The sequence below is a fragment of the Erpetoichthys calabaricus genome, chromosome 9 (assembly GCF_900747795.2).
Source record: "Erpetoichthys calabaricus chromosome 9, fErpCal1.3, whole genome shotgun sequence".
NCBI classification, from domain to species: Eukaryota; Metazoa; Chordata; class Cladistia; order Polypteriformes; family Polypteridae; genus Erpetoichthys; species Erpetoichthys calabaricus.
In genome coordinates this window covers 130,645,850-130,667,937 of record NC_041402.2, presented here as the reverse complement: position 1 = coordinate 130,667,937, position 22,088 = coordinate 130,645,850, and the positions used below count along the sequence as shown (strand labels likewise).

Sequence of the window (22,088 nt, the reverse complement as noted above, 5' to 3'; positions counted from 1 at the left end):
ACAACTAATTTGATTAAAAGAATCTACAGCTGCAAGGAGATGATTTGAATTTGATCAAAGCAAAGGCTATTTCTGCATTCGTGTCAAAACTTGCCTTGTACAAACGAAGTTTGGGTTGAAGACAATTTTATCAGTTTCCAAATCTTTCTTCAGTGGAAACAAATGATGACGACATTCTGGTTTGTAGCCAGCATTTGGAAGCACTTAAAGAAGATTTTACAAATAGATTTCAGGATTTACTCAACATGATCATTCCAGATTGGGTCCTAGAACCTTCCTCAAACCTACAAATAGCAGAATTATCACTGCAGGAGGAGTTGATAGAATTGCCAGCAAATGAAGTGTTGAAATTGAAATTAAAAAATGGATATCAAGAATTTTGGCTTCAAAGGCAGATTCCAATATTATATCCAGCCTTATAGGGTGCAGCAAAGAAGTTTTTCATTGCATTCCCATCATCATATTTAGCCGAAAGAGGATTTAGCATGGTCAACAATCTATTAACAAAGAATAGAAACATATTTTCAATAATGGAACGCGGCGATTTAAGGTTGCTGATGACAAAAATGGCACCAAACATCGAAAAATTTGTGTCGTCATACTAAGCTCAGCCCTCTACACTAATATTATATTCATTTTTTTAATAATTGAGCCATACACCAATAATGTTAATATCTTCTAATAAATCATTTTAAAAATCTGTCCTTGGTTTTTTAATATATAGTATACTATAGTTCACTCAAGGGGGCGCTATCGAATCACTCTTTGAAAAAGTGAGCTCTGACCCCAAAAAAGGTTGGGAACCTATGATCTATACTATGTTTCCATAGATTTTACTGCTTTCCTCAGTCATGTATTCATTCTTTTAATGTATGATTGGACTCTATAATTGCAGTATATCCTTGATGGCTTGAAACAATGAATGCTGCTTTTTTGTATTTCCTGGTTTAGTGTGGTTTCATGAATAGATGTTTAATCCATCATTAATAAACTAGGTGGCCTGTTGAATAATTAAATCATTGGTACATCATATAAGCTGGGCAAAAATACAATTGTCTGTGCTGTTCCCCCTGCTGAACAGCTATTCTTGATGAAAATTTTAAATGTCCATAAAGTTGGGTTAACTGTGATATACATGCAAAATTACATGAGCATCCACTCGGCTATTTTGGAGTAATGTTGTTGTTTGTGGTGTTGACCTGTCCATTATTACCCCTACATGAAATTCTTGAAATTTCATGACACCTGTATTTTAAATTATATGAACAATAATGTAAATAGAAAATTTTGTAAACATGGACATAGTTGTTTTTGAGTGATGTGCAATTTTTGGGTTGGTCTTGTATCAAACATTGCACATTCCCCTTTCCCCCGTTTCCATTAAATCACTGACATGGAATGTAAATTTCAGTGTAAGTAGGATGAAACCTCAACAATATGCCAAAATCATTACTATCAGCTGACCCGTTTTGGTGTGATACCGTGGTTTTAGCTTTGCAACCAATCCCCAATACAACCCCATTTATCACTGGAATGTTGGAAAATTCTATAAGTCTCAATTTTAAGTTATATAAACAGTAATAAGCATGTACAATTTCATGAACTTCAGCTTAGTTGTAAATTTTTGTTGAAAAGGTTGCACATGGCAAGAACAGCAGTGTTACTGAACAGTCAACATGGATTCATACAAGGGAGGTCATATTTATTAATATGATGGAATTGTATGAGTAAGCAACAAAAGTATGCATATAATTTTATTTAGATTTTTATAAGGCATTTCACAACATCACACAGGGAAGGTTGGGTATCAGACTGGGAGTTTGAGGTGTGGTGTGTGGGTTGGTGCAAAATTGTCTAAAACACAGGAAGCAAGGGATTATGACTTGCTCTGCGCTGAGATCCCCAGTTGCCTCGTACTGTTTTACTAGTTCCTCTGCCTTCTGTGTTAGGCATGGCATGTACGCATGCCGGTATCCACATGGAACTGATACAACAGCTTCCCTGAACACTGCCCTACAGAAATGGGTATATGCCTCCTCTACTGGGAATCGCAGTATACTGCTCCCAGTTTGTGGAATTTATCTAGGTGCTGGCTGCCAGGGTACTTACGCAGAGCACGACTTGAATGCCGATCCATTGCTCCCTGACAACCTACATGAAAATAACTCCACCATTTTTGCGTGATTGGCAGATAGACTGACAAGATGCAATCTGAGACTTGAAATGAAAAGATTGAAAAAGGCTATTAAAATTTTATTTATGTAGATGAGCAATACACTTTTTAGATTAGATCAACTTTAATAATCCCATGGAGATATTCAAATGCATACAGCAGCAGAAACATAAAAAACAAGAATACAGATTCACAGGACGGATAATACATCCAATCAATTGATAAATAAATAAGTTTTATTTATTTAATGAGCACATCAGATGGAAAGTGCCTTGAGCATGGGAAAGGCGCTATATAAATAAAATGTATTATTATCATTATTATTATTAAGCATTGAATTGCCTGATAGCAGTTTGCAGAAAAGAACACCAGAGGTGCTTCTTAGCACACCATTGAGAAATGAACCTGTGGGTAAAAGTGCTCATGGATGGGAGTTTTCATGAAGGCATCCAATTTTGCCATCTTCCACGACAGCTTCCAGTGTGTTGTAGGTTTGCCCTGTGATGGAGCAGGCTTTCTTGATAAGTTTTTTCAGGCAGTAGGCTTCTTTTGTGCTCAGGTTGCTTCTCCGTGTGACTGCAGTGTAGAATACCACACTGGCTACTATGGACTGCTAGAACATATGGAGCAGCTTGCTGCACACTCAAAAGACCTGAGTCTCCTTAGCAAGTACAATCTGCTCTGTCCCTTCTTGTACAGAGCCACTGTGTTGTCAAACCAGTCCACTTTGTTGTTTATGTGAACCCCCAGGTACTTGTAGCTCTGCACCATTTCCATATCCTCCCCCTGAATGGTGACTGGTGCCAGAGGCTTCTTGGCACATCAGAAGTCCACCACCAGTTTTTTTGTCTTGCAGGTTATTGTCCCTGCAGCACAAGACTAAGTCATACATGACTTTCATGTACTCTGACTTATCTTCCTTATTAAGGTAGCCTATGATGGATGAGTCATCTGAAAATTTCTGTAGATGGCAAGCACTGCTATTGTGCTGGAAGTCTGTTGTGTAGAGGGTAAAGAGGAAAGGATACATGATGGTTCCCTGAAGTGCTCCAGTATTACACACCACCATTTCTGACACACAGTCCCCCAAGTCACACACAATGCTGTTTATTATTCAGGTAGTCCTTGTAGGAACATCAAAATTTAAAGCATTGAGCTTTTTACCCAGTCAATGAAGCAGAATGGTGTTAGAGGTATTGGAAAAGTCAAAAGAATATGAACCTGACTGTAGTGTTGGCTTTGTCCAAGTCGGAGTAGGCTCTATGGAGTGTATACAGTACAGAAGGTTAGAACATCCTCCACATCTATATGTGCCTGATAGGCAAACTGCAAAGGGCCCAGATGTTCTGAAACCAGGGGGCATAGCAGTTTTAGGACCAGCCTGTCAAAGTCTTCATGATGTATGAAGTAAGAGCGACTGGTCTGAAGTCCTTGGGATTACTAGAATGCCCTTTCCTTGGTACTGTCACTACACTGGATGTTTTCCACATCTGGGGAACCTTCTACAAATTCAGTGAAAGGAAGAACAGGTGTTGAAGGACCCCACAGAGCTGGCTGGCGCACATTCTCGGCACCCTGGGGTTAATTCCATCCAGCCCTTAAAGTCTTGTTAACTTGCAGAGTTTCTCCAGCTCTCTCCTCACTTGATCAGCAGAAACACACAATCCAGGGAGTAGAGAGGGTGTGATGTCATTGTAGGTTGTGCAGGGTGCAGATGGGAGCTTGGATTCCAGAACCCCCTTAGCTTGCACACAGAAGCTAACATTTTTGGGGGAGGGCTGGAGTAACAAGAACAAGTCAAACCTGTTGAAGAACTGGTTCAGTTCATTAGCTGTGTTCTTGTTCCCTTCCTCTGTATGTCCAACAGTCTGCTTGTAGCTAGTGATAGTCCTCATCCCATTCCAAACTTCCTTCATGTTGTTTTGTTGTAACTTTGTACTCAACTTTGTCTCTGTAGTGGGCTTTCCCCTCGTGGACCTGCTTCTTTAGTTCTGACTCAAGACTCTGACTTAAAGAGACTCGCCAAAAATAATGCATACAGTTTTGATATCCATAAAATAAGAAAAATACATTTCTAGTGAATGTACAAAAACTGCTAGAACCCTCTTCTAGAAGAACCTCTTCTGCCAAATGGAGATTTTACAAGGAGACATACTAGATCTATTTAGAAGTAGTAAGAAAATGAGTATTGATAATTGTAGTGTGGTTATATAGTGGTTAATGCTACTGCTTCACAGCTGCATGGTTTCTGTGTTTTATTCCCAGTCTGGTTCTTGTCTGTTCCCTATTCATGTGCACATAGGTTTTCTGACATGGTGCAGCTTTGTTTCAGATTGAGTGTGATCTGCAGTTTTCAGAATCACCACTGCCAGGATAGGCACTTTCTTCTCATGTCCCTGTAGGGACAAAGTGCTTCATAAAATGGACGGCTGGATCAGTAAACATAATGTAACCTCCTTACTTTTAAAATGATTGTTCATTAAGAATAGGGGCCTATTTAGAGACTGCTTAAGAATACCTTGTAATGTAATTATCAAAGATTATTCTAGGCATGGGAAAGACATTTAGGCATGGTTAACTGGCAACTGTAAATTGGCCTAGTATAGGTGTAGGCTTAATTTTGCCTTCTGACGGAGCAGTGCTTCCATAATAGTCACCGACTCCCTAGCAGCTTGAACCACAAGTGTGTTAAATGATGGATTGATGTTCTTGAAGAGCATTATTTTGCTGAATTTCTATTGCATTTTGCAGTTAAACATTTTCTTACGATCAGAATAAAAAGTAATTTCTGTTTAAACAAATACTTACTATACGCTCATCTTTTAATCTGCAAAACATGTCTCTGAATATTTTTTGTGTTGGCGATGTTTTTTCTTTTTTTTTTTTTTTTGTTTCTTTTGTAGTGCTCTGGGGTGTTGTGAACAATGCAGGAGTACTTGAATATATAACTGATGCTGAGGTTCTGCCGGTGACAATTTATCAGAAGAATATGGCTGTCAATTTTTTTGGTGCTGTTCAAGTTTCCAAAACATTTCTGCCATTATTGAGGCATTCCAAAGGCCGAATAATTAACATATCCAGCATGGCAGGTAAGATAATATTGTGCAACATGGTGTATGGTGTAAAAAAACATTTAAATTGTTGTGAAATTTGACTTAACTCTTTGATGTGTCCTTTGGCATTAACTCTGTAAAACGAGGCTGAAACATTTTTTGAAAAATCAGTTTAGCAAAATTATGCTAAATGTTTACAATTATTACCAGGACAATAAGGTAAAAAAATAAAGGAAATAATGTATAAGTACTACTAGTACTGTATCTGCTTAGCTATTGTAGTATAAGCATCTTGTTGAGTTAATTTTTCCGCTTGCATCTAGCTACAGTAAATCTCAATCATCATACCTTAATTACAGATTGCAACATGCCCGATAATTCAAAAAGACACACACTATTATATGCTGTTAATTTAACAGTAAGACCAATCTGCATTCAACACTAATATGCAAAAAAGATTATGCCTGCTATACTATTTACATTTACAGATTTTTTGCCAGTAGTTTGTTTTGCAGTCAACGCATAATTACTTTGACTCCACTTCTTACTTATAATTAGTTAACATGTTGCTCTCAGAATTGTTTGGTCTAAAGGAGCAAAATCATCAGACTCACAGTTTGATGTTAGCATAAGAATGGAGTGTCAAATATTGTTTTATAAATAGATAGGAAAGCAGACGTGTGTCAGAATAAATTGATTTTGTCTAAGGCAATCTTAACTATTGGAGATAACTAAAGAAGCTGCAGTTGAACAATCAGACAGCATACATACTGCACATATTCCTGTTCTTATCAGCCAGTACCCATTCTCCCTTTCAGTTTTTTGTTTCCCTTCGATTTTTTGATACTTTTACAATTTTTGTAAAATTAAGCCCATGGGGAAGCTAGAATCTATCCCAGCAAGAATCCGGCACAAGACACAAATAATCCCTCTGCTCCATGCCAATCTATCACAGGGTACACACACACACACGAAGTGTCAACCTAATCTGCCTTGTCTTTGGACTGTGGGAGGAAATGGAATGGAGCATTTGGAAGACATGGGAAGAGCATGCAATCTTCACCCTGGGAACACCTTGGATGGGAACTCCTGTGCCTCTGTGCCACCATGTTGGCCTTTTTGTATTCCACTTTTATATTTTTTTCAAAACTCAATATCTTCATGTTGCTTAGACTATGAGTCATGTTTTTTAACTATTTTGTCTGAAAGAGGGATTAATGGTATTCACATGCAAGCAAAAACTTGTCCAAAAATAGGGAAGCATGCAATTTTTGAATTTTGCATTAATTATAACCATTTTTTCTTATATGTAATATAAGAAAATATCAGAAGGACCTGTACTCCTGGCTATAATAAGACCAAAAGAAAAGTTTAAGGGCATGTACTGTTACAATCCCATTTTGCTGTTTTTCAAACACTAAATACAATGATAACATTACATGATTACATTTTAGGGTACAAATTTACTTGTGAATTATTTTTTTATATTATTTGGTCCAGTATGTTTACTTTCATGATATATTTTAGAGTGTGCTTAGGGACTATTTAACACATGACAAATTATTCTGATTTTAGGGGTGGTTCCAGTACCAGGCTTTTCATCTTATGGAGCTTCAAAAGCAGCTCTTGTTTGTTTTACAAGTGTTCTAAGGCAGGAGCTTTTCAAGTGGGGCATCAAAGTGATCAACATTCAACCTGCAGCTTTCAAAACAAGTAAGTATTGATTGAACTCCATGTGAATTTACTTGCGCAAATGAATGTCACTTCAGGAGCTCTTAGTCTCATGTTTCTAAAATCAGTATCTTTTTTTTTTTTTTAACTTACAAACCTTGATAAAACTGTTGTTCATTTTTCCTTTGATATACCAATGCTTTTGGTATTTACATTAGCCCTAATTTTATCTCTGTACAATATACTACTGAAACAGTCAGTCAGTCATTGTCTAACCCGCTATATCCTAACACAGGGTCACGGGGGTCTGCTGGAGCCAATCCCAGCCAACACAGGGTGCAAGGCAGGAAACAAACCCCGGGCAGGGCACCAGCCCACCACAGGACACACACACACACCTACACACCAAGCACACACTAGGGACAATTTAGAATCACCAATGCACCTAACCTACAATTCTTTGGACTGTGGGAGGAAACCAGAGCACCCGGAGGAAATCCATGCAGTCATGGGGAGAACATACAAACTCCACGCAGGGAGGACCCGGGAAGTGAACCCAGGTATTCTAACTGCAAGGCAGCAGCGCTACCCACTGCGACACCTTGCTACCACTACTGAAACAACTTTAGATTATTTATTTTTTGCTTAATATTTGTTTTGCTGCGCTTTAACACATTTCTGCAGTAGTCTTTATAGTTAAATAACAGAAGTACCTATAAATAAAAGTGGACATTAATTGTGGCTTTTTGAGGGCTATTTTGCTTGCAGTTGGTGACAGTCTGTCCATTGCAAATTTTGCATTTCTTTTCCTCTTTCCCGAATTGTATGCTTTAATGGCTTACTGACATAAACCTGATGCTAACATTTATACAATAGTATATTTTTATTAACGTCTTTATTAGTGTTAATTGGGGAATCTTGCCAAAGCAAGATTGTGTTTGCCAGTGACATTGTTCACCTAATACTTCCCTGGAAATTTTCCACTTGGCCCTGTTAGACAAACTTTTTTTTTTTTCTTCCTCCAGCATAACATTACAGATCTGTATCAGCCACGTTTAGAACTTTCACATATGCATACTGCAACTCACATGTTATGTTGCAGCCTGATCTGTTTTGCTCATGAGTGATATTACTACTTCAGAAAATGCATATATACTGTATTTTTTTTTTTTTATCCAAAAAAAGCTCACAGTATTTTTATTTGAGTCTGCGGTGGGTTGGCACCCTGCCCGGATTTGGTTCCAGCCTTGTGCTCTGTGTTGGCTGGGATTGGCTCCAGCAGACCCCCGTGACCCTGTGTTCGGATTCAGCGGGTTGGAAAATGGATAGATGGATGGATAGATGGTACACTTGCTGATCATAATGAGCATATTATGAAAATACTTTGTTCTACATAGATTGATTGTATGCTGTATCTTCACTGCTGGATTAAGTATGTCATGCTTGTCGCTATGCAGTACACATCAGGCACAGTCAACTGAATATATAACCTTGATCCCTCACATCACAGGCTCTTTGGCTGTGCCGGTACACATACATTATCTGGTGGCACTCTAAGACTCAAACAGGGAAGTGCTGGTACAGATCAGAACAAATCAATCTTTGAGTCTTGTCACCTAGAGCTGCATTGAATCCATCTAAAAGAAAGGGTGGGTTGGGCTAAATGCATGTGAAATTAGCCACACTGCACACCACCTAGTCTTAACAAACCTTTTAAGAAAAGATTTATTACTGCTTACAAGGTGTTTCTATCGTTTTGATGGAAGAAAAAAGCGGGAAGCATCTGCACAGTTTGACCAGAAACCGCAACATCCGAAAGATATGTGCACATGCTTTTTAACCAATAAACGGTCCAGCACAGTTGGCATATGCTTCTGTAGCCCTCAGGGACAATTGAAAGTCCATTGCACCAACACAATTCATTCAAAACTAGTTCTAGTCTTTTTTATGACTTAATGCATTTCGACACATTTGGATAAATTCCCAAATATTTGCGCTCTTTCTCCAAACTCACAGTGAAACGAACTTTGTTGTGTTTGCTCATCACTAGTCTTCATCACTGGCCAGTTCATTCGCTTCCTAAAAACAGTAGTTCTTTTAAGAATGTGGAACTATTGTATGATTTTTAGTGATCAAATGATATTTTGGTTTATGAGATGACAAACATTCTATGCCTTAAACTAATTTTGGTAGGTACCTGTTGACTAAACCATGTTGTTCCTTTACTGACATGCTTCTTTTAGCTTTTTTTTTTTCCGATGTCTAAACAATATATACATATATAATTATAAAAAGAAATCCTGTCCTGGAAAGCAAAAGCAAGGCTACGATACGTGATCTTCTGGGAAGACATTTAAAAGACCTGCGAGACCAAAGAGACTTACCACGGTGCATCTCGCAGGGACCGTAAACATGAGACATTGTGCCAAGAGACTGACCCAGGACCGTCTCGCGATGACGTAGAACATGAGATTCTTGCAAGACACGCCCTACTTACAATCTATCAAATAGGACAATGGGGCAGCAGAACATTCAGTCTTGTGAAGGATTTGAGCACACACAGATTCAGGGTCTCCGCGCATATAAAGCATATAAGGACATACGTTATAAATGAAATGTTGACGAAGAAGAAATCAGCGCTGAGAAAAGAGACTCAAAAGCGTTGGAAAGGAAGAAGAAAAAATAATCTAGGTGCAAATTCAGAAAATAAGGCAAGTAATTATCAGCCCGTAACAAGTGGAAATGAAACAAAGCACATCCAATCGGGCTCAGAATTAAAAGACAGAGTAACAGACAAAGTAGAACTTCATAAAGACGTTCACAAACGTTGGCGCTATATACTTGCAGAGCCGATTTTGAAAGCAGAGCATTCGAAATGCTCAAAAAAAAAAAAACATAGGCGTGATTCAAATGTGGAGAAAGTTAAAGAAAATGAAAGTAGGAAAATTAGAAAGTATAAAAAAAGAAAGTAAAGATCGCAGTAGCGCAAACAAACGGAAATTAATACTCGAAAAAGGGAAAATAATCACCACAGACCAGGTGTCATTGGAAAAAAAAAAGCAGGACAAAGCGAGGTCAGAGATAAAAGACAGAGTAGAAAACAAAGTGAAAAGTCATAAAGAGGTTACAAAACAAAACGGACAAACACCAGCAGAGCAGGTTAGAGATAATTCAGGATAGGTTTCTCTGTTTGAAATTTCAGCACAGACAAAGCGATCTACATCATCATCAGTTAATAATTTTTTTTGCAAAGTAACCAATAAATGCATGTGAGGTAAAACACGTTTTTGAAATTCTCTGATTTAAACTTCAAAATCTTACAATATTTACATACATACATACATATCACCTATCTCCATATATTCGATCTCTATTCGCTTTTTAGTTATTTCTCCGAGTAATAATTTCTCTTTTTTTGCACTAATGCGATATTTACTTTTTTTTTTTTGGACACTGTCATTGTGTCATTTTTTTCTGCTTTCATATTCTGTATCTTTATTATCTGTATCTTGCTCTGCATGTGTTTCGTGCCTACGTTTTGTTGGGGTCTTTTGAATTCCATGTTTTCATTATCTCTAACCTGACAAAGTCATTAAACACATGTCTCACTGACCTCATTTAAAAGATTCAGCATATTTGGACTCGAAAGATTCCAAATATTGTTTTTACAGAAGTTCTGAGATAAAAGTGAAACTAATGAAATAGCAACAATTCAAAGAAAAAAAAATCTTAAAAGTGTGTCCGGAAAACCAAACACGGGGGTTGGCGAGCGAAGCGAGCAGAGGGCAAAGCCCCCTAGTATATATAATTTTTGAAAGAAATGTATCAGTCTCAAGTTGATATTCGATTTATCAGTATTAATATCAAATTCACGAGTCCTGGGTTTAAATACTAGCTTGGTCGCATATCAAAAGATTCACATGTTTGATTATCTGGTGTCCATAAATGGCCGTGTGTTGTGGTCCTTCAGTGATCCTAAATTGGAATAAAAGGGTTTAGGAATTCAAATAATATACATGTGAGTAAAAATTACATCTGAGGTATGGTAAAAAAAAAAAAAAAAAAAAAGCAAACTGAATGGCACGAGTGAAAATCCAGAAGATTTTGTTCTTGTTCTTCAGCATTACATTTCTTAACATACATTTTTCATTTGAGTCTGCGGTGGGTTGGCACCCTGCCCAGATTTGGTTCCAGCCTTGTGCTCTGTGTTGGCTGGGATTGGCTCCAGCAGACCCCCGTGACCCTGTGTTCGGATTCAGCGGGTTGGAAAATGGATAGATGGATGGATAGATGGTACACTTGCTGATCATAATGAGCATATTATGAAAATACTTTGTTCTACATAGATTGATTGTATGCTGTATCTTCACTGCTGGATTAAGTATGTCATGCTTGTCGCTATGCAGTACACATCAGGCACAGTCAACTGAATATATAACCTTGATCCCTCACATCACAGGCTCTTTGGCTGTGCCGGTACACATACATTATCTGGTGGCACTCTAAGACTCAAACAGGGAAGTGCTGGTACAGATCAGATCAAATCAATCTTTGAGTCTTGTCACCTAGAGCTGCATTGATGACCATTTTATTTGCATTACCATATTGACATACAAGAGATGACCCGGTTTTATATCAAAACAGCTAATATGTCAGTGGGAGTAAAGTGGGTAGATTTTTATTGGATGAATAGTTTTAGGGGCTACACCAGTGAGCAAATCAGAGAGGTCTGAATGTATTTTTCGCATCTTGGGGTTAATCATTGGAAAAGGTATTCAGAAAGAAAAAAATGAATTACGAGTTTTGATTGTACCTCGTCCTTGCAAGTTTCCAAATAAAATGAAAAACAGAAACTACTCAAACTCTCTTTATCCAGTAAAATCTTTATGAGAACACCCAGGATATGCTGGTGATTTTGTTAACAATATAGCAACGGTCTTGTATGAAAAGAAAATTGGGAGAAAATGGGAAGACGTTGTAATGATTAAGCATTAGGGTAAGAAACACCAAACGTATAGGCAATTGATATCCTTGTTAGTTTCGGTAAGACAAGATAAAGTATAAATATTTTAAAATTTCAGATGTACCTGTTGTCTTTTACTTTTCCTCTTTTTTTTGCTTTTGCACACAAAAGATCCTCACAAAAAACGTAGGGCTGCTGTTTCTTCCCATCATGTACAAAGAAATGCTCTGTATGTTTTTCTCTGTGTTCTTGGCCATGTGGAAAAAATTAATAGTGACCAGGATTTGTATTTATTTTTTAATTCAAACTAGTTTGCAGCTAGATTAGAAGCTCATATATCTACTATATCACCATTAATTATAATGGAAAAAATCCATCAATAAGCTTTTTTTTTTTTTTTTTTTTTTTTTTTTTTTTTTTTTTTTTTAATATAACGGTGCCTCAGATAGATGGTATAAGTACTGTTAGATACCATACAGCTCTGCAGTAATTTTTGCCATGTACAGACAATCCAGTTCAAAGATTCCACTAATCGTTAAAAATATTTAATTTATATATTTAGTTAAGTAACTTAATAGATACTTATGTTAATTGTTTTGATTTTTTTAGACATTTTCGGCACCATTGAAGAATGGGTTTATAACAGGACCCAGATTTTTTCAAGTCTCTCACCAGAGATTAAAAATGACTACGGAGAAGAATATTTTATTGCTTCAGATGACAAGTGGAAAAAAATGACGTTGAATTCCCCAGATAGCCTGCAGCCTATTCTGAATGACGTGTACCATGCACTAATGGCAAAATTCCCAGAGCATCTGTATAGGCCAGGAAAAGGAGCATGGCTTATTCCCTTTATCCACACTTACTTTCCTGTTCACATTAACGATTTTCTCATAGATATGCTTTTTGAAACAAATAAATATTATCCAGGAGCCTTAAAAAATAAATAATACTCAAATGAGCCTTAAAATGTAAATCGTAAAATGCCAGCAGCTTAATGTAACTTTTGCTTCTGTTTTTTTTTTTGTTGTTGTTGTTGTTGTAAAGATTCCACTACTGTTATGAACGTGCATTCCTTGATGTTGTGCTTTCTGATACTATCTTTTTATTCTTTGTGAATTCTTTGCAATAAATTATGTGCTATAGTTTTAGTATTACAGTGGTTTGCCAATGCAAAACAGCCCACAGAATAATTCTGTCCTACAGGAGGCTATACAAATGCAAAAAGACACCAATCAAAAATTTTTTTAACAGTATTTCATATTTATTTCCCCATAATGTAGTGTATTCTATTCGTTATTTGATTATTTTTAAAGTCAAAGTTTTAAACAATTCAGAAGAGTATTGTTCATCAATGAGTATGTTCAGTATTTGGGCATTAGCTTTGTTTTAGTTTATTGAGCTATGGGACTGATAACTTAATATTATTACAGGTTAAGGTAAATGCATATTGTATTTATTTGGAAGAAATCCTAATGATCTCTGGTGAAATATTGACATTTTAATTGATATATTGTACAGTAATACAAAACTTGACAAATCAGCAACCCATTCATGGTTCTTGCCTTGCTGCTGATGTTGCCAACTTAGGTTTCAACACCACTATACACTTGAATAAAGGGAAAACTGGCAGATCCATTTTTTTTAATTAAAAGGGCATTTTTAAATTTCTTATTTTTGGTGCTTTCTGTTGAATATGTATTTTTAAATTAGTGTTGGTTTCTAATTGTTTGAATTATGAATTTGTACAATAAAATTCAGTCACTAACAAATAATAATTGGCAAGTTTGCATTGACTTCATTCACAAACCACATGCATGATTCTGAACTGGATATGCTTTTATAATTCACTATAGACTATTTTTTTTTTTTTTAACAATTACTTAATCATTTGAATTCACTTTATACAAAGACATTGTATTCGCAGTACTTAGGTGTAAAGATAAACCACACATAACCGATTTGTAAAATAAGTGACTAACTTTAAATATTTCAGAAACTTTAGAATTGGTTTAAAAGTATTAATAAAGTAAGTCTGAACTATAGCACAAATGTTCTCTTAATTGTTTCTTTGCTTATTTTATTATTTGAACAATGTGCATCAATGTACATTACTAAACTACTGTATTGTATGTTCAGGGGTGGAATGATTCAATCAGTTTGACACAATGGCTATCAAGGTCCCTTTTGTCATGAGTTCATCTTTGCTTGAAGTTTAATGCCTTGTGTCCACAAGAGTTTTCTTTTACAAAAATATACATTTTGGGGTTTTATATTGAAAGTGTGTAAGCAGTTGTGAGTAGTATAGTATGATGGTATCCGTTGCCTTTCACCTGATGCTGCGATGTGCTCTGGCATCCCATAATCATTAATTAAATTAATAAACTAGGTTAATTAAAGAACAGAGAGATCATCATTTTTGTTCAGCTATTTTAACCTGCAAATCACACGATGTAACAAAAGTTTTTTTTAATGCTAAAATTAGTTAAACTTCAACAAATATATTAAACTAAAGTATGCTGCTTGCCTAAGTGTTCTTTTTCTGCATTTAATATCTGGTGAAGGAAGCTTTTATTGTAATAATAACTTTTAATTCTTTATGAGTTTTTTTTGTGATAAATTTCCCCCTCCTCTTTTAAATTGCATAAGGCTGATCTGATCTATTTTACTTTCTTGTATAGGGAAAGTATTGTAATCATCCAAAAATTAGAATTCGAGATTTTGGTGAATCTCGACGTTTTAGACCTCCCTGAGTCCGAAAATACCATTTTTGGAATTATGTTTGTGTGTGTGTGTGTGCGTGTATGTGTGTGTGTGTGTGTGTGTGTGTGTGTAAAACACAATAACGAGTATGCTTTCAGTTAGGTCAAACAGATTTTGCATACAAGTAATTAGGTGCAAAATGTAGATTTCTATCAACTTTTGAGCTATTTCCACTAACCGGAAGTGGTACTTTTTTATTCATGCAGCTGCAGAGTCCATTTTATTCAACCTTACTTTTATAATAATTGTTCAATATATTATTTATTTGATTTGATTTATTGTTGATAGTTCTTTAATGTGCATAATATGAAAATATAATGATTGTCTTGTGGTTTACTTCTCAAATATCCATTCCCATATCTGAGTATACGAGAAAGTCTAGGGGAGACCACTCCCGATTTTTACTTACTGAAACTTGACTCAAATATGCAGATACAATTCCTTTAATTGATGTTTCCCCTGGTAGTTTTATTTGTCACCATACATATTGCATTGGGCACTGAAAGATATGGACTTGGGGTGATGTTTAAAATTATGCATCCAATATCACTTCCAATACCATTATCAGGTGACGCTAGTTATTTTACTGATTTACCGTCCATCTTCTTTTTAACGTTCTTAAGTTAGTTTAGAAACTTTTTATCCAAATCAACTATTGATTATGATAAAGAAATATTATACTGTAACTAATTTTTACATTGTTACAATCAAAAGTTATAATGTTAGTGTCACTAGTCAAAAGTCTTATTTTTTATTTTCTATTTTTAATTTTTCTCCTATTTTTGCATTGCATGTTGGGGGTGGATGAGATACGCCCGGAGTTCCTCAAGGCTCTGGATGTTGTAGGACTGTCTTGGCTGACACGCCTCTGCAACATCGCATGGACATCAGGGACAGTGCCTCTGGATTGGCAGACCGGGGTGGTGGTCCCCCTCTTTAAGAAGGGGGATCGGAGGGTGTGTTCCAACTACAGAGGGATCACACTCCTCAGCCTCCCTGGAAAAGTCTATTCAGGGGTCCTGGAGAGGGAGGGTCCGTCGGATAGTCGAACCTCGGATTCAGGAGGAACAGTGTGGTTTTCGTCCTGGTCGCGGAACAGTGGACCAGCTCTAAACCCTTAGTAGAGTCCTGGAGGGTGCATGGGAGTTTGCCCAACCAGTCTACATGTGTTTTGTGGACTTGGAAAAGGCATTCGACCGTGTCCCTCGGGGAATCCTGTGGGGGGTACTCCGAGAGTATGGGGTACCGGCCCCCCTGATAAGGGCTGTTCGGTCCCTGTACGATCAGTGCCAGAGCTTGGTCCACATTGCCGGCAGTAGGTCGAACCCGTTTCCAGTGAGAGTTGGACTCCGCCAGGGCTGCCCTTTGTCACCGATTCTGTTCATAACTTTTATGGACAGAATTTCTAGGCGCAGCCAGGGCGTTGAGGGGGTCCGGTTTGGTGGGCTCAGGATTGGGTCACTGCTTTTTGCAGATGATGTTGTCCTGTTTGCTTCATCAGGCCGTGATCTTCAGCTCTCTCTGGATCGGTTCGCAGCCGAGTGTGAAGCGGCTGGGATGGGAATCAGCACCTCCAAATCCGAGACCATGGTCCTCACCCGGAAAAGGGTGGAGTGCCCTCTCAGGGTTGGTAGCGAGATCCTGTCCCAAGTGGAGGAGTTCAAGTATCTCGGGGTCTTGTTCACGAGTGAGGGAAGAATGGAGCGTGAGATCGACAGGCGGATCGGTGCGGCATCCGCAGTAATGCGGGCTCTGCATCGGTCTGTCGTGGTGAAAAAGGAGCTGAGCTGAAAGGCAAAGCTCTCAATTTACCAGTCGATCTATGTTCCTACCCTCACCTATGGTCATGAGCTATGGGTAGTGACCGAAAGAACGAGATCGCGAATACAAGCGGCTGAAATGAGTTTCCTCCGCAGGGTGTCTGGGCTTTCCCTTAAAGATAGGGTGAGAAGCTCAGTCATCCAGGAGGGGCTCAGAGTAGAGCCACTGCTCCTCCGCATCGAGAGGAGTCAGATGAGGTGGCTCAGGCATCTGATCAGGATGCCTCCTGGACCCCTCCCTGGTGAGGTGTTCCGGGCACGTCTAACCGGGAGGAGGCCCCGGGGAAGACCCAGGACACGTTGGAGGGACTATGTCTCTCGACTGGCCTGGGAACGCCTTGGGATTCTCCCGGAAGAGCTAGAAGAAGTGGCCGGGGAGAGGGAAGTCTGGGCATCTCTGCTCAAGCTGCTGCCCCTGCGACCCGACCTCAGATAAGCGGGAGACAATGGATGGATGGATGGATGATATGATCTGCTATAATTGGATCTTGGTTGTTATGAATGCACCTGCTACTAGGGAGCATGATTTACATCACATGACATCACATGGTGTGGTCACATGATTTTTGTGAAACACATGCTCTTAATTGCCTATACCATGTTAAACACATACCTGATATTTAGCTGTGCTTGTAAGTGAAAGCATGCTTAATAACAATAAACTGAAACTAAAAACTGGAAGTCATTTGTAGTTGAGTTGCATTCAGGAGAAGGTTAGGACTTTCACTTGGCCACCAATTTTATTCGTGAGCCACTCCATGCAAGCATTGACCTTGTGCTTTAATAAAAGGTCAATTTTTGCTGAATGATGCATTTAGTTGATCTACAGTATCTGGTCTGTACTTGTATCTGTCTGTTTTGTTTTTTCCTTTATTATATTTCCTTTAGATTTCAAGTTTTGGCTGAGGTGGAACAGTCAGATAGGTTTATGCTGCCACTGCCATATTTCACATGTTGGTGTTACATAGATCATGGCCAAAATGTCACCTTTTGATTGAGCCAGTTGGTTTTCTCTATCCTATAACCCATCTCTATTCTCCATTATGGCTACATGTCCTGTATCAATTTATCAAGTCCTTTAAGAGCCTACTGCTGTCTCTCCACACTGAAAAAAACAAAACCACCTGTAAGATGTTCATAGCTAGGCAACTGAGACCCTAGCATTCACTATATCCGTAAAAATGCTTGAAGTTGTTAACCAATTGCCTCAAAAGGCCAAGTATGGAAAGTGGTTGCCAGCCATTGGGGTAGAAGTTCAGCATTGCACCAGAATGCTAGAGACTCCTTTAAGAAATACAGTAACACCGCTCTCTCTATCTATACATAATGTTCCAAATATTTGGATGTACTTTTGTAATGCATTTAGTAATAAAATGCATTGTATTTTTGTTCCATCAAATGGAAAAGGGAAGACCTGAGCCAAAGGGTGGGGACTATGTAGCAGTGCCACATATTATTTTTATTTATCCTTGTAAATATTTCCTTGTTTTAGCAAGTCAATGAATGCTCTGAATTATGGCAGGGACTTACCAGTAAAATAGCCATGACACGAAAGAGAAGGACCTCACCAATCAGCAATTCTCAAACCCAGAATTCCTGTGTTAAATTTTTTCTTTTTTTGAGTCAATCACTGTGAACGAAAAGGAGTGATAGAGGTTGTATTTGAGGAAGTGTTCAGTCTTATGAAAACAAATAGTTATGTGCTTCTGAGGACTACAGATGATCCGCAATCAACTTGCACTGAATGCTGACTTTTCGAGATACCTGTACAATTGATAGATAATTGATAATTACTTGTACTTTGGGATGATGAGCCTATATTCATTAGCTGACTATACACCAATCAGCCACAACATTAAACCTACCTGCCCAATATTGTGTAGGTCCCCCTTGTGCTACCAAAACGGCTGTGACATGTCGAGGTATTGACCCCGCAAGACCTGTGAAGATGTCCTGTGGTATCTGGAACCAAAATGTTAGCAGCAGATCCTTTCATTTCTGTAAGTTGCGAGGTGGGACCTCTGTGGATTGGATTTGTTTTACTAGCACATCCAACTGATTTTCGATCAAGTGGAGGTCTGGAGTATTTGGAGGTTAAGTCAACACCTTGTCGTATTCCTCAAATCATTCCTGAACAGTTTTTGCAGTGTGGCATAGCACATTATTATGCTGGAAGAGGCCTCTGCCATCAGGGAATTTTATTGCCATGAAGGGGAGCATGTGGTCTGCAACAATCTTTAGGTGGATGATATGTGTCAAACCAACAGCTACATGAATTCAAGGATCCAATGTATCCCAGCAGAGCATTGTCCAGAGTATCACATTGCCTCCGCCGGCTTCCCTTATTACCATAATGCATCCTGCTGTCATCTCTTCCCCTGGTAAACAATGCACACACACCTGAGGTCTCTTTCAGAAAGCCTGATTAGATTATCCTGGGTCTCAGAATGAAGCCCAGCTTGCTTTAGCACGATTTTGCACTAGCAGGTTAGTTGGTTCCAGAACAACAGATTTCAATCGGCTCATGCAATCCCAGATAGGTTGATCCAGATTAAGACGCATTCAAGACAAATTTTACAAACTACTATAAATTGAGCATTGAACAGCCAATTAACCATGAACCACAAGTCTGAGAAATAGAGAGAACAACCTTTACACCAGCAGAGTAAGTAGTGCTGGTGGTGGTGCGTCAAGATTATTGGTACATCTGACAAAAGAGGAGCAACACAGTAGAAGGAACAGCTAAAGGAATGGCAATTGGATGGGGGAATATCACTGAAAAAATGAACATGCTAAAGAGTTAATGAATGTAAACTTTGTGTGGTAAATTGTTTTATTTTGCAAAATTGAATCACCCCCAGCATTATTACTTTACTTTAAATGTTGTATGCTCTCAAGTAAGCGTTGTTTTGGCAATTTTAATATCATCAAAAAGTGTAAGTAAGACCCATGCCATTTATGTTTTCAGCAAACATAGAGTTGTCATAGTAGTTACTGTGGAAGATATCAAATGTTAATCTACCTGCACTGAATCCTGCATTGTTCAGTAATTAAGTGTCAAAAGAAAGAAATGGTTAAATACTGTCATGTAAGCTACAAATATACAACAACAGACACACAGTGCACACTCTTTGAATGGCAACTTACCCTGTTCAAACATGAAACCTGGATATTTGGCTTCAACATTTGTACAGTAATTATGTTAAAAGGATCAGAGCATTTCATGTCTGTCACCCACTATCTGGCCTGAAAATGGTTTGGGAAAGACTAGACAAACTTTATGGCTTTCCAGAAACAATTGAAGCTTCACTTTTCACTAGACTTGATGGCTTTCCGAAAGTCTCGGCAAACGACTATCAAAGACTTCAAGAGCTTGGAGATTTGCTCCTTGAAATAGAAGCAGCAAAAAATGATGGTTACTTACCTGGACTTAGGATTTATTCCTCTGGCAGTATTGAGAAAACTATTGTGGAAAAGCTGCCCCACAACCTTCAAGAGAAATGGATTTCTCAGGGCTCATGGTATAAAAGTGAAAATTGTGTACAATATCCTCCATTTTCATTATTTGTAAAGTTTGTGTGTTGCTATGCAGAGATGGGAACTGATCCCAGCTTATTTCTCCCAGCTTCTTAGGGCAGGGTTATTCAGAAGTGAAGGGTTGTTGTCCAAACCATGGAAACCTACCAATCCCATCTCAGTAAATAAAATTGCTATTGAAAACTCTACCACACTTACCTTCTCTGAAAAATCTCTAGAGGATCCGTCCAAAAAATGTCCAATTCATAATAAGCCTCATGTTCTCAAAAACTGCAAAGCACCATATGAAAGACCATATGAAGCACGCATGAACTTTCTTAAGGAACATAGCATTTGTTTCAGATGCTGTGCTTCATCAAGCCACCAAGCTAAAGACTGTAAAACTGTCATCCACTGTTCAGAATATGACAGTGACCAGCACATTTCAGCTCTCCACGCAGGTCCAGCACCCTGGATTACAAGAGAACCTAACCTCTCTGCCACAGAGTATGGCAGGGAGCAAACTGAACATGCTGAAACTGTGGCTACTTCTATATGTACGGAGGTCTGCGGAAGTCTCCAAGGCAAGTCCTGTTCTAAAATATGCTTAGTAAATATATATCCAAAAGGACACCCCGAAAAGAAAGTAAAAATGTATGCAATGCTAGATGATCAGAGCAATGTGTCGTTGGCAAGATCTGCATTTTTTGACATTTTCAACATCCAGAGTGACAACACATCCTACACCCTAAAGAAATGTGCTGGAACTAAGGAAATGTCTGGAAGATGAACCTGTGGATTTGTGGTGGAATCAGTCAATGGAGAGGTTTGCCTTACTATGCCAACCCTTATTGAGTGCAATTTGATACCCGACAACAGGGATGAAATCCCTACACCTGAAGCTGCATACAACCATCCTCATCTCAAGAGTTATTGCTAACAGCATTCTACCTCTTGACCCCTGTGCTGAGATTCTACTGTTGCTTGGCAGAGACATTATCTGTGTGCACAAAGTAAGAAGCCAACACAATGGTCCAAATAACACCCCCTATGCCCAACGATTAGATCTATAGGGTAGTCCAGATCTAATTATGCAGTTTTCATCACGCTATAACTTATTAAGTTTATTACATAGAGAATTCACAGCACCTGCCCTGCACATAGAGATTTCACTTAAAATTATTTTTGTTGCCAATAGATGGCAGCACCTGCCCTGCATTCCAAAATTTTGGGGAGACAGTTGTCAGTCAAACGGTTGCATAATTAGATCTGGACCACCCTGTAGGATGGGTCATTATCGGTGATGTTTGTTTGGGGGGCATCCACAAGCCCTCTTTGAAAGTCCTCAAAACCAGTGTCCTCGAAAACGGACGACCAAGCTACTTCCAACCTTGTGAAAGCAGTATCTGCGTAAAAGAGAAGCTCTCAAACGAGAAGGTTAAATCAACTTCTATCTCACTTACTAGCTCTTGGTCACAGAATTTAGGCAAGCTAATCTTCAGTAATTCAGAGGATGACAACAAGCTAGCGCCCTCTGTTGAAGATGAGACTTTCCTCCACATAATGAATACTGAAATTTTCAAGGATAACTCAAACAGCTGGGTGGCCCCTCTACCATTTCGTTCTCCTCGACAGTTTCTTCCTAACAACAGAGAACAAGCCCTTAACCGTCTTTTGTCTATCAAACACACTTTAAAAAGAAAACCTGAAATGAAAAAACATTTTATTGAAGTCATGAAGAAGATTTTTGCCAATGGACACGCTGAACAAGCACCACAAATGAAGAACACCAAAGAGTGCTGGTACTTGCCAAGTTTTGGCGTTTATCACCTTCAAAAACCACACCAAATTAGAGTTGTGCTTGATTTAAGTGCACGTTATAAAGACATTTCACTTAATGATGTGCTCATATGAAGTCTGGATATGAATAATAGCCTACTTGGACTTCTTATTTGCTTTAGGACAGAGCGAATAGCAGTGATGGCTGACATTCAGCAAATGTTTCACAGCTTTGTGGTAAGAGAAGACCACCGTGACTATCTTCGCATTTTGTGGTTTTGCAACCACCAACTCGATGATGAAATTGAGGACTATCGCATGAGGTCCATGTTTTCGGCAACTGTCCTTCC

General features: G+C 38.4%; 1 protein-coding gene across 2 annotated transcripts in view; it reads left to right on the top strand.

The window, feature by feature from the left end:
- The window catches only part of LOC114658108 (hydroxysteroid (17-beta) dehydrogenase 2), a 48,462-nt gene extending 34,076 nt beyond the window's left edge, over positions 1-14,386 (top strand). For both annotated transcript variants that reach the window (XM_028810148.2, XM_051931476.1), the window contains exons 5-7: positions 5,077-5,262; positions 6,802-6,939; positions 12,470-14,386. In XM_028810148.2, coding sequence (XP_028665981.1) covers positions 5,077-5,262; positions 6,802-6,939; positions 12,470-12,810 — 665 coding nt within the window. In that variant the 3' untranslated portion in view covers positions 12,811-14,386. The remainder of the gene's footprint in view (positions 1-5,076; positions 5,263-6,801; positions 6,940-12,469) is intronic.
- The last annotated feature ends 7,702 nt before the right edge of the window (positions 14,387-22,088 follow it).